This window comes from Columba livia, chromosome 2, assembly GCF_036013475.1.
Source record: "Columba livia isolate bColLiv1 breed racing homer chromosome 2, bColLiv1.pat.W.v2, whole genome shotgun sequence".
Lineage (NCBI taxonomy): Eukaryota > Metazoa > Chordata > Aves > Columbiformes > Columbidae > Columba > Columba livia.
In genome coordinates, this window is record NC_088603.1 from 152,542,377 (window position 1) to 152,554,843 (window position 12,467).

Genomic DNA, 12,467 nt, shown 5'->3' on the forward strand with positions numbered 1-12,467 from the left:
ACCTCCTTCCTTACAGCCACATGCTCTCTGGATCCTGGGCACGGACTCTGCTGCTGCGGCAGGTTCTTCATGCTGTCCTCTGCCCTCCCTCCATCAGTAGTGTTTGCCAAGATCTTGTTGCTTCTTATGGACAAGGGACCTTCACTTCTTCACATCACTCGAATCTCAGCATAACCTTGAGCTTTGAGGTGAGTATATGGCTCACTGCCTAGAGTTACTGAGGCAGAGCTACAGCTCTACACTAAAAACCATAAATTAATAAAGTGAATATAAAGTGAATAAAGGCTTGGGCACATGGCCATGTCAGTCTAGAGCCATGGACAGGGTGGCCTGCAGTATGGACAGGTGATTACAGGCACTACAATCTTTACTAATTTGAAGAAATGATGTCTGCTTTCCTTTGAGGTGTCTTTGGAGCAGTGTGTGGCTACTGGTGTCACTAGGTCACTAAGGAAAGCTGTAGGCTCCAACACGAAACTACCACAAAACACCACTGAACAGCTGCTGACCTCTTCTGTACATGTCCAGCTCAAGAGGTGACTTGTCTGTCTTCAGTCTGACATTCAGGAGCACTTTTCAATTCTTTTCGATGAGTTTTAGATTTTTATCTAAACACTAAAGTCCAGCTCAGAGGTGTGTTGACACGACCATAGTGGGGATATGGGAGCAGGGAGAGATGAGAAACATTTCTGCACCAGGTTTGAGAGCAGCTTCAGACATAAGCTACTACCTGCTACTCCTTACTCTTGTAAGTTTACAAGCAGATGTATTAAGTTCTTCCTGTAGAATTCCCTGGGAAAGAGACTGGGAAAACGGATTAGTTACCAAAACCCCAACAATGAAACCAGCTCTAAGGCAGCTACTCTGGAGCAGTCTAGTTTGAGTGTTCGGGGTGATTCATCTACACAATAGGACTGTGAGAAATCAGATTTCTAAATTTCTGGGGGTAACGGAAGCACAAGAAACATCTTCATGCCTTGGGGAAAAAAAGAATCCCACAAGGGGAACAGAGCTGGTCCCACACACCACCCTTCAGCAAACAGCAACAAGCACAGGGGAGGTTTCTGATCAGACACCACCAGAACCAACACCAACCTGGTAGTAACTGCGGAGTAGCGGTTCCAGGTAAGCTTAAAGCTCATTCAAACCACTCTTCAGGTGGCACAGCAAATGGATCAGCTTCCCCTCTGCTCTGACATGGTTAGCAGATGTGACAGCTGTCACAAATGGTTTGTCCCCTGCCCCCGCGGTTACAAAAGGAGCCCAGAGCAGACACCCGCCTCGCTGCAGACAGGAGGATCTGTTCTGTAATTCACAGAGGAACAAGGCAGAGCCTGTACGGTGACACACTATCGTTATTAGTGTTACTCGAACGGCAGCTGACGAGAACTGGTTAAGACTCCCAGGTTTTGTGCACGCCGCAGCACGGGGGCGTCAGCTGAACTGCAAGTTGACAAAAAGCACTTCGCTTATCAAGAAACCTGAGCACTCAGCAGATGACTGAGCTGTAAATCATGTCATGTATAGCTCTGAAAGTGTAATTAAGACAATTTGAAATTGTTAGTTTGTATTAGGTAAGAAAATTTTTGGCTTGCAGCTATCTAGATGAAAACATTTTACAGTCCTGTGTGCATTCTGTAACCATCTGAAAAGCCTCCAGCTAAAATAAGTGTCTCATAAAAACACCCCCAACAGCCTTAAATTCAAGATTAAATTGGGAAGCTGTCTGTAAGAATTTAAGGTCTGAAGCTGAACTTTATTTACAGGCATTTGCTTCTCTGTCATATTCTGGTTTCTTGGCGGAGGTGGGTTACTGGTCTGGGGTGTGAATGGCATTAAACTATATGACAAGGCAAAGTGTGGGGAAAAATAAGTTTTTTGTTGATGCTCAGGTGAACTGTCACATGGAGCTACAGAATCTGAGGAGAGGGGAAGCATCGGAAAAAACTAAATCATATTTATAGGGTTGGCATGTTTGGGTTTTCGTTGGGTCCCAAGGAGCTATTTCTGAGTTTGACTGATTGGTATTTAAGATTCGCACCACTTGCACTGGTTTTCATTACTAGTCAGTCTCTGTTCAACCAGGAGCTTGAAGTTGGCCAGGAAAAGGGTGAACAGACTCCAGCTTTGAACAAGCGAGTTCTCTGGGCTTGCGTTTATCTTGGTGGCTTCTGCTCCAAACAGCATATGAGAGAGCCACCTCAATCTTGACTTGCGAAAGGAAATCAGTACATGTTTGTGAAGAACAAGTAATACAAACAGGACATGGAACTGAGGGTATCGGAATCAACGCATCTCTGAACGCTGTTATCTGAAATATTGTGACAAGGTAGAAGCTGAGCAGGAGCAGAATATTTAACCAGACTCCTTCCCCTGCCTCACATTTCACACACCCTTCACCCTTTATGTTTGCCTTTGTAAATTTAAAAGCCCCAAACTAACAAGAGCAGGATATTCTATGCCAAACTCAGGCTATGCCTGCGCTACAAGCCAGTGTTGAAGCAGCAGTCTCATCAGGGCGCTCTCCTGAGCCCTGCGCTGCTGCCCTTACTATTGGTGAAACAAACCAGACTCCCAATTTTTCCTTGGGCTAAAGGATGTTCTCACTCTTTTCTAGTAACTTCAAGTGTTTTGTTCTTTCTGGAGCAATTTTAAGAAGTGAGGGTCTTAAATGAGAAACTTTCAAGAACTGAGTCAGGGAGGGGAAAAATAACCTCTGTGAGCTGGGTGGGAGCTGAAATTCTAAGCGATAAAGTCACTCCATCCAGGGAAGGTTTGGACTGCTCGAGGCGGTTTGAGAGCTGCTGTCGGGTTTGGAAATCCTGCCTGGGACAGAGGAACAGCTGTATTTGGGACAGGGGCCACGCTGAGCGGTTCTTCTCAACCCAAGGGCCGTAGGACACACGACACGCCGGGCTGGCGTTCCGTAGAGCCTGCTGGAGCCACGGAGAAAGCAATCGAAACTCAGGGACAAAGTAAGGGTTTTGATGCTAACTTTAGTAAGTAAAATTTTCCAGATAGAGGCAGTTGCATCCATATTCACCAGCTGTTAAAGAGATACACATTTAATTGCAGTATATAGGGGGTGCTTTATATTCAAGAGAAAACATTTCAAGCGTTTTAGTTCTACCTGTTTGGAATCCAGACTTGCTCTCTAGAAGATATTCCAGTTGACAAAAGGGCCTGGTTCAGATATCTGGGATCAACTGAATACATTTATTTAAAAGCAATTTTAAATATTAAAAAAGTAGAAATTAACACATACAGTACTCAAAAACTGTCACATTAAATACATGTGAATCGACGTGTGTACTGATGCTTTACCTTAACATTCAATGAGAAGATTTTAACTAGTGGCATGACCAGATCTGATTTCTGTACACGTTGATGTACTATGTAATAAAAAAATAAATAGCAACTGTTGTTCAACAGTAAATAAGACATCATCTGCAGAGCATTCTTCCCCCTCTGGGGGCACCTCCCCCTGTCCCTCCCCCCAACCCCTTATCAGCTAATTCTCCATAAAGATTTAGACTTTCCAAATACTATGTCATGTACAAAATTGCAGACAGTGGCTCATTGAGTTCAAATATAATACTGTACTTAAACTCAATCAATATCATACACTTTCAGATTTCTTATGACCCACAGTAAGCCAGAATAAACAGAACTATTGTTCCCGATGGAACTCATGTAATTTTATAAAATGCATATGTATACTATTTTAAAGAGCGTAGAAAAGAATAGACATTTGACTCTACATAATTTTACATGCCTAAGTTTTCTTTATATGATTTGCTTTTATCAGTTTATTTCAAGATCACTTAAAAATACAATTGACCACAAAAGTGAATAGGTTTTGTTCTTTAATGCAACTTAAAACATTGTAGTAATGGATAAAATGGAATGCTAAATAAATGCTAATCCTGACTTCCTTTCCATAAAAGAACAGAATAAAGTCTGAAATACTGGAGCTGGTAATACTGAAGATCAGATGCCAGCAGGCTCACTCACTCACTCACTGCGTATTCTTTTAAAATAAAATTTGTTATAAATGATAAAACCATTAACATTTGATAAATGTGTTGCATTTTCTCCGTGTGGGGCTTGGACTGATATTTATTTCTATATTAACCACAAACAGAATTAAATATTCACTGACTACAGTCTTGTAGAACTGAATTAAAAATGAAAGCCCTCAGAACGCCTGAGATGTGTTTTTATGACATGAAAATCTCTCCATGCAGCCAAGACGATCCGCTTTGAAATAGCAGTGCTAGGTACTGCAGCCAAAATAACACTTAAAGCAAGTAATACAAAACTACATATGAAAGTAACGAAACCTGCTACAGACAAACTATGGGAAAAAAAACAACCGCATTCCAAGTTAAAAAGGGATGTTGAAAGTGACATAGGAAATGAAAGTTTTCAGTAATACATGTACGTGTTTTCTGGCAATGCAACTTTATACCAACTTGCAAGAAACCTCAGGTCAAATGCAGCCTTCCAAAAGTTTTTTTTGTTTTAGAAATTAGCTTTATAACAGTATGTCTGTTACTTGGTGCTTTGAATTAAGATTACTACAGTTACAGCTTAGTGAACTCCACTAAAACCAGCCTGACACTTGCCATCTGAGCTCTGTCCTTAACAGCCTGATCCAATGCACGAGAGGTCATCTTAAGTTCCACTTTAAAAAGCAATTAACAATAATTTAAGTTCATCCTTGCATCAGCACTGAAGAAATTTTATCTTAGGTAACTAACTTTTAGCAAGGTTGAAGACAGAGGAAACCCCCCCAAATCATTTTTCCAAGAGCCAATTTAGCTATAAACAAATACTGTTGCAAGCTCACATTAATCTGAATAGCAATTAAGTTAAAATGTTCTTTTCTTCAAATGTAGCTATATGACTACAGTACTACTTTTGTACAAAGGCAGGTTTCAAGTAAGCGTCTAAATGCATGCATAATGTCAACAGTTAACATTTTCTAGAAGTCCTTGATTACTAAGAATTCAGTGAAAGAAACCAGCAAATTTCACATATATCTACTAAAGAACAATATGACTAATTTTCATGAAAATAAGGTTTTGAATGAAATAAATTTGTAACTTTTTATAGTGAGGTAATATCACAGGGGAACTGCAATCACAGTTTGGCATAGGTCCACGTAATATAAACATGAAATGCCGTATGCACACCATAAAACATTACTGTTATCTGTAGAGTCAGTGAATATTTGTCTTCATAATTACACTTAACCGAGCACTATATTAAATAAATACCGAAGTGGGTTTCATAGCTGTAAACTGCATACACTTAGAAACTGCAGACTGATTTTTCAATTGTCCAAAACCATTCACTCATTCTAACTTTCTGCTAGTTGTATATCGAGAATACCGAGTTATTAGGAACAGTCATTTCTGTACAGTGACATGGTTGACGGAGACCACCCACGTTTGGAAAGCTGGCAGTTCATATGGATTTGGAACAGCATAGACAGAGATGTAAGTGCTAGATGCCGAGGATGGCTTCAACGAACCCAATAAGGCGTGCCAGGTTCCAAGGCTACCATAATACTGGCAAAGGCAGAATAACACAGTATATTTACAAGACATATAATTCAACCTCATGAGGTGAAACTTAAATGAATTCTTAATTTTGTAACAGCAGCTATATATACAGTTGTGCACAGGATTACAGGGAGGCAGCAGCGTTCGCTTTTGCTAAAAAGCCCGTCTCGCATGAAGAATGTGCAATGCTCAAGTTTAGGATTTGTTTGTTTGTTTTTACTAGTCTGACAGAATGTGCACAAAGGACACTGGAAAGACCCCTTTCCTCTCTGGCTGTCCTTCGATGTGGCCAATCTGCAACACAGGAGAAAAACGTACACGTATATATGTGTGTGCATATGTACACGTACAGATTGTAAACGGCATTCACATCATTGAAAAGTGGTACAGAACTGCATGGGTTCTACAGCGCGTTTGCGAGTTCTCAGACAGTTTAAAACAGATCTTAGTCAACATTTGAATTTACATAATGGAACAAAATAAAACCATACAAACATAAATAAGCCAAATTACCCAACTAAATCTAAAGAGAACGAAACAACTACAGTTGAATATGGAAATCTAGAAGGGCTGCATAGATTTCAAGAATCTCACTGAAACAGAAGGCGTATTTTCTTTTGTCTGATATCTCGCTACCACAAGTTAGTTTACGTCTCTCAAACCCATTTGTCTTAGTTAAGTGAATAAATCCTGACCATCTCACCTGAGGGAAATATCTGCTACAGTTGTGAAGTTATTTATGATAATCTGCATGCTTCACTTAAAGTGGAGCTATTTTCTCATTCAATTAGTATGATTCCTAATGATTTATGTGCATAGTAGCATTTATAACAAATCGCAGTATCATCTGATTACGCAGCCTTCATGTACAACTTCTTACATGTTTTGTATAATAATCATTTATGAAGAAATAGCCAAGCAACTTTTTATTTTTAAAGGTACCTCCTATATGAACTTGGCATGTTTAAAATGCATAATTATCAACAACTATCAAGCTGAGAGCAGTGCAGTAGCAGCCTTAACTGGCCACATAACACTCATCTTGCTGCAGCGTAAGATTTTTGTTTCTGGTTTTGCTTAAGGTCTCTGTATGGTGTAATTACAGCAAACAATACGTAAGTAGATGAGGCTCTTAGGGACATGGTTTAGAGAATTCTACGCTCACTACTTTCAGAACAACACTGCACCTCCTTCCTCTTCCACAAGCTAACAAAATGGGAAGGGGAAACATGCAGGGCTGGCCATTTCCTCTTATAGAGCCAATTTTTTGAATCATATGAGTCAACAGCCCTCGTTTCCCTTCTCGGAAATGCTCAGCCTGGTGCACTCCATGGAACTTGTCAGGCTTGTACCCCGGGATCTTAATAAGCCACTTCACAAAACAGATTCAGCAAGTAATGCAACAGTAATCAGGGGCTGGACGGGTCGGTGAATGCAGCAGCTTTTCCCTGGGCATTGCTCTTGTGATACCATCTTTTCATTTGAAAATCTTCCAGATTGAAACGGTGAGCAAGAAGAAAACGTGTAGCTAGAACTCAAACAGCAAAGGTTGCGCTGCGCTTAGATTAGGAAATCATATGCAGCATCGCGATAAGAGTTTGTTTTCAAAATGAAACCTGTCTCCTTTTCTCCAGTAACAATTGTCAGGTAGGGCAGTGTGGTGTGGCAAGGGCTTCGGAAGCAAGAAACAGAGTGTCAAGGGAGGGCGTTAGTACTCAAGAACCACAGAGAATAGACAGCTCAGAGGAGGGGGGAGTGTGATACAAACTGATGGCATGGGAGGGAAGAAGAGAAAGAAAATACTGTTAACTACCTGCCATTTAAGGAGGACAAACATCACCTTACAGCACCGATTACAAATAGTTTTTCAGACTTCCAGCAAGCCCTGTAGGTATAACTTAATCTTTCTGGTGAACTTATGATAATTCCCTATCACATTTTTCATGAAGGGTGTAAGCGTGTTAAATAGAGTAAAATCACCACCTTTCCATTTAATGAAAGGCAAGTGTGCATTATGAAGAGTGACACTTGTAAATATGTGTTATGAAGCAGCAATAAAGACAAACCAACTTAAGATGGTTCTAGCAGACTCCCTGGAAGAGACAGACCCTACCAGAGAAAAGGGTCTTTCTCTAACATGAGTTTAAGGGCTGGATGTTAGCTCAGGCAAAAAACTCCCAGAAACCAACCAAAAAAATCCAAACCAAAACACCCACAAACCAAAATAATGTCAAATCCCCCAAATTTGGACAAAGAGGCTTCCCTTTAAAAGTCGTAAAGAAGTTACGTGGAACTATATAAGGAAAACATACGTACCCACCACTCTTGGTCCTCTTCACCGGTTACAATAATTACTTCTCCTTCAACAAATGTGAGCTCATCATCATTATCTGCCTGACAGTCATAAATGGTCTTCACTCGCCTAACTTTGTTTTTCCCCTAGAAACAGAATGAGGTTTTAGATGAAGGACATAAGGAACACTGAAAACATATATATTCTATGAATTTTGCCTTTTGATGATGTTCTGTTTTACAACAAGGTGAAGACTATCAAATAGCTTTCCCTGCAATTGGGGACATAAATTCTAAAAACTCCACTTCAACAGGGTTAATTTAAAACAATTACCTATGCCAATATAGGCTTTCTTCTTCTTAAGATTCAGAACTCCCAAGAGACTGTAACTTGTAGAGCACAGCTTAAGTAACCCATGCTTCCTCCAGTAAAGAAAGATTAAATAGCGTCTTTACATTGTTCCGGTCCACAAACACCTTCTTTCTCCTTTACTACACCATTAAAAACCCACCATGAACAGGAAATGAAGTCCAGCCTCCTCTGAATGGTGAAGGCTGAAGAAAATGTTGCCCTGAAATCCCATTATTCCTTACTGTTTTGGACCTAGTGAAAAAATACAGTATCCCGAGATTTTTTGGATCTAGTCACAGGACTGGAAAGTACTTTTTGAGTGATTTTTCATGCATAATGTTAGCAATTTCTTACTAAAAGAATCTCAGTTTCAGATGGCAGTACTATTTTGTGATGATAATTCAGGATACATATTCTCACAGCTCTACTGTTCGGCGTCCAAGTATTTTCTAGGTCATACGTTGCTGCATTCTGCTAATTCATGTGAAAAAGCCTGAGCCGTGGACTCCTCCCTGAACAGTTGTTTCTCACGGCAGGGAAAATGCTTTAAATTATTCCCAAATAGAGTAAGGAAGTAATATCCACAGCAAAACACTTCATATTACTGTATTTTCATACCCACACTTCTACAAAAACTACAGTTTCTTCTTTGAACAGGAATAGTCAGACAAGGAGAACGCAAAAACCAAGAAGAGCACAAGGAGATGGGAAGCAGAAGGGCTACGGAGGAAGAGGTCAGCAGATTTAGAGGAATTTGAGCCAAAAGTAACTTCACAGAGGAAATTTCCTAGGGAGTCTTCTCTTTGCTATTACCAACCTATTTGAAATAGCTCCATGCTTTGGCAAAAAAACCTCCCTGCAGATGAACAGCAGAACAGACACACAGCAAAGAGCACAGATACTCAACTCAAGGTGCAGAAAAATACCAATTATAGAGGAATCTAAGGGACAGAGCAGCTAAAGCAACAACATAAGACTAAAAAAACCCCATACTCAAGCTAAATGAACAGAAATACCTGACGTGAAGTCCATATGAGATCAAAGGGGTTTTTTTTCAGCAAGAAGTTACTTCAAAGAACACTTTCTCTTCTTTAAACAAATTCGTGCAATTTGAACAAAAATATCAACTATCACTAGGGACTGGAATTCAATATTAATGGGTATTTGGAACCAGTCCCAGCTTTGAACTCCAGAGAACCTTTACAAACTAAGAGCGTTTCCAATCAATCCTCTGGTGATGAAGAGAAGCGACTTCTGCCAGATAAAAATTGTCTCAATTAATAGAGAGACTAAAGAAAGTTAAATTCCTCGAGACTTAGAGACCTGTATGCAACTCAGCTTGTAAGGACACATGAAAAATTACGGCGATTGCTCCTGGTTCATTCTGATCAGCACCACAAATGACATTTTAATATTCTATTCCTTTCAGTAAAAAGAAGAGTTCAAGCCCAAAGCGTATTTCACCTTGGGAAGGTTTAAAAAAGGATGGATCTAAATAGGGTGTGTATTTTCTGGAACACAGTTTCAGGCATTGATGTGTAAAGAAATAGAAGCAATGCCAGGACGTGTCATTTGCAACTGTAAAACAAATATGATGCTCACCCTGACTCGTATATCCAATATTAGTGCTTATTAAGAAAAGACTTCTGTGCTTAACACTGAATAATAATAAACTGCTGTGGTTATTAATAATTAAATGTAAATAAGAACAGGGAGGGTTTATTATTTGGTTGAAAATGTAATGTTTTGTCTCCTTTATAGAAAACACACACACACAGAAGAACACTCAGGTGCTCAGTGTGATTTTAGACACTCAAAGCAAGTTTCATTCCTCTAAAAATCTCTTTTCAAGTCCTTATATATTAACAGCATTGGTATTTTTTTTACCTAATCATTCTGAACAATTTATTGGCTAAAACTTCCAATAAGAAGTTTGTGCTCCTCTGTTTAGTGGCTAAACAGTCAAAGCCAAGAGGGAAGAACCACGAGTACTGGCGGCTGCTGTCACGGGTTTGAATGTTGCACCACGATGCTGAATTTGAGCAGTTTGTGCTGAGAGGATGAAAATACAGGCAAGACACATGAAAACCAATTCTTGCACATTATGACTTGACCAAGAAAGACTGCAGTGGACAAGAATTGATACAAGTGTGCATGCAATGATGTGCAGAAAACCAAAAGGAAACTATCATGGGTGCATCATAATATTGATGACTGCTAAACAGTGGAACTATTTAATTTACTGCACATGTGGAAAATAGCTGAATTTGGAGAACACTGCATTTTTCTGTGTAAAGTAGGGTGACAGTTTAAAAAACAACCACCACCACCAAACCAGAACAAACAAAAAAACCCCAACCAACCAACCAAACCCCAGCACTAACCCACTCTTTGCTTTCTTCCCTTATTTAATAAAGTGACAAACAGCTGAGAATATCCAGCATCATTTGCCTGCTTATGTTTACACATAGGTAAATAAACAAATGGTAGTTGCAGACACCTTTTGATCAGATTCCTGGGCTATTTTATTTAATCTTCAGAACACTCAGGAAGCCCGAGCAACAACCCTGTCGCTCTCAGTTTTGAAAGGAGCTCACAGACAAGCCCGTGGCAAAAGCCAAACAGGTGGTGGTTCCTGAGAACGTTTGTCCTCAGACAAGCACGAGGAGGCAGAAACTCACCCCCTGCTTTCACTACAAGAAGGGAAGTCTTATTTCCTTTCACATAAGTGCTTTGCATAGCCAATTTGACAAGCAAAACCATCTCCTTTTTGATGTATTCTTAATGATGAAAATCCTGAGAGCTCTGGAGTTTCATAAAATGATTTCAACATACATATGCATGAAGAATCCTCTGTTGGATGGAAATTGCACTGGCTAGCAAAATGAATTGGGGGTTGCAAAAGGAGACCTGGAATCCAGTTCTGCTGCTCCACAGCATCCAGCTATGTCAATTTTGCCACTTCAGTAATATATCCAAACTTCCGTTAACCACTCAAATACACCGACATTAAATACTCACGACAGCAACATTTACTAGTTTGTCACAGTTTACGTGTACTTCAAATTTTTTATCTACTGACAATAGGTGCAAACATTCTTTCTTAAATTTACAGAAGTCAGATACACAAATGTTCTAGTAATCTAAGGCACAAAAAGCAGGGAGCAAAAGCAGCAAAGAAAACTACCCATCAATTCAGGAGTATGACTGGCACAGATAAAAATGCCCAAGTTCCCTAATGGATCTAAAGACACTGTCATGCTCCCAAAGCCATTGTTTTATATCACTAAGATTTGTTTCAGCATGCAAGAGGCCTTGGAAACCCCCAGCATTTGCTGAAGCTGCTTGGGAGCACAGAACGAGCTCCTCACCCCCCAGCCCAGCCCATAACGTTGCTTTGTGTGCATAGCTCAAGGGTGGTTTCATTTTGTTTTGGTTTTGCACAGATAGTCCTACAGAAACTTCAAAGCCTTCCATGGGTACTTTCAACTACCTGAAATTACACCTACCATATTTATTTTCCTGGGAAGTGGCACAGGGGTTTCTGGCAGGGTGTGTGTTATGTCATTAGACTCTTCAGACGCTTGCCTTTGGATGGTGTCTCTAGACTGTACGTTCGGAGAAAGATCTAAGGAGTGAGATTTTTGATTTGCCTCCGAGGGCTGAGGCTTCGGTGACGCTTCTCCACCTTGAGTTTTAGCCAACAGCTCTCCTAGCTGAGGTTTTGGAGGAAGGTCCTTCATTTGCGGCTTTGGAGGTAAGTCTCCAAGTTGTGGTTTTGGTGGCAAGTCTCCCAGCTGAGGCTTTGGGGGTAGTTCTCCAGGCTTTGGGGGTAAATCTTGAGGTTTCGGAGTTAATTCCAGAGGCAGAGGCTTTGGGGGCAAGTCTCCAGGTTGTGGTTTCTGCGGTATATCGATGGACAGCGAGGGCTTCTGAAACATTTCCACGTGATGGGATTTATCTATTGAAAGATGATGACTGGTTTCTATTTTCCTTAGTGCCACTAAAAGAAAAGAGCATAACAGTGTTTTTTTCACAATCTCATTTTAATGTGAAAGTACTTACGCACATATCAAAACTGTAATTGTGTAAATGACCACGTGTTCACTGGGCCCCAACAGCTGTCCATACGTCCTCCTAGTCTATGCTAAATGTAAGATAAAACAACTTTACGTGACCCTCTTTCACTGAGGTCCCATTGCGTTGCTCCTTCTGAAGGCCAGACGTGCTTAATCCAACAGCTACAAGGTGTC

General features: G+C 40.3%; 1 protein-coding gene across 5 annotated transcripts in view; it reads right to left on the reverse strand.

Moving 5' to 3' along the window:
- Window positions 1-3,195: 3,195 nt before the first annotated feature.
- ASAP1 (ArfGAP with SH3 domain, ankyrin repeat and PH domain 1) overlaps window positions 3,196-12,467 on the reverse strand; it is a 156,765-nt gene continuing 147,493 nt past the window's right edge. For all 5 annotated transcript variants that reach the window (XM_065054401.1, XM_065054398.1, XM_065054402.1 and 2 more), the window contains 3 exons: window positions 11,724-12,217; window positions 7,887-8,009; window positions 3,196-5,864 (listed from right to left, as the gene is read on the reverse strand). In XM_065054401.1, coding sequence (XP_064910473.1) covers window positions 5,790-5,864; window positions 7,887-8,009; window positions 11,724-12,217 — 692 coding nt within the window. In that variant the 3' untranslated portion in view covers window positions 3,196-5,789. The remainder of the gene's footprint in view (window positions 5,865-7,886; window positions 8,010-11,723; window positions 12,218-12,467) is intronic.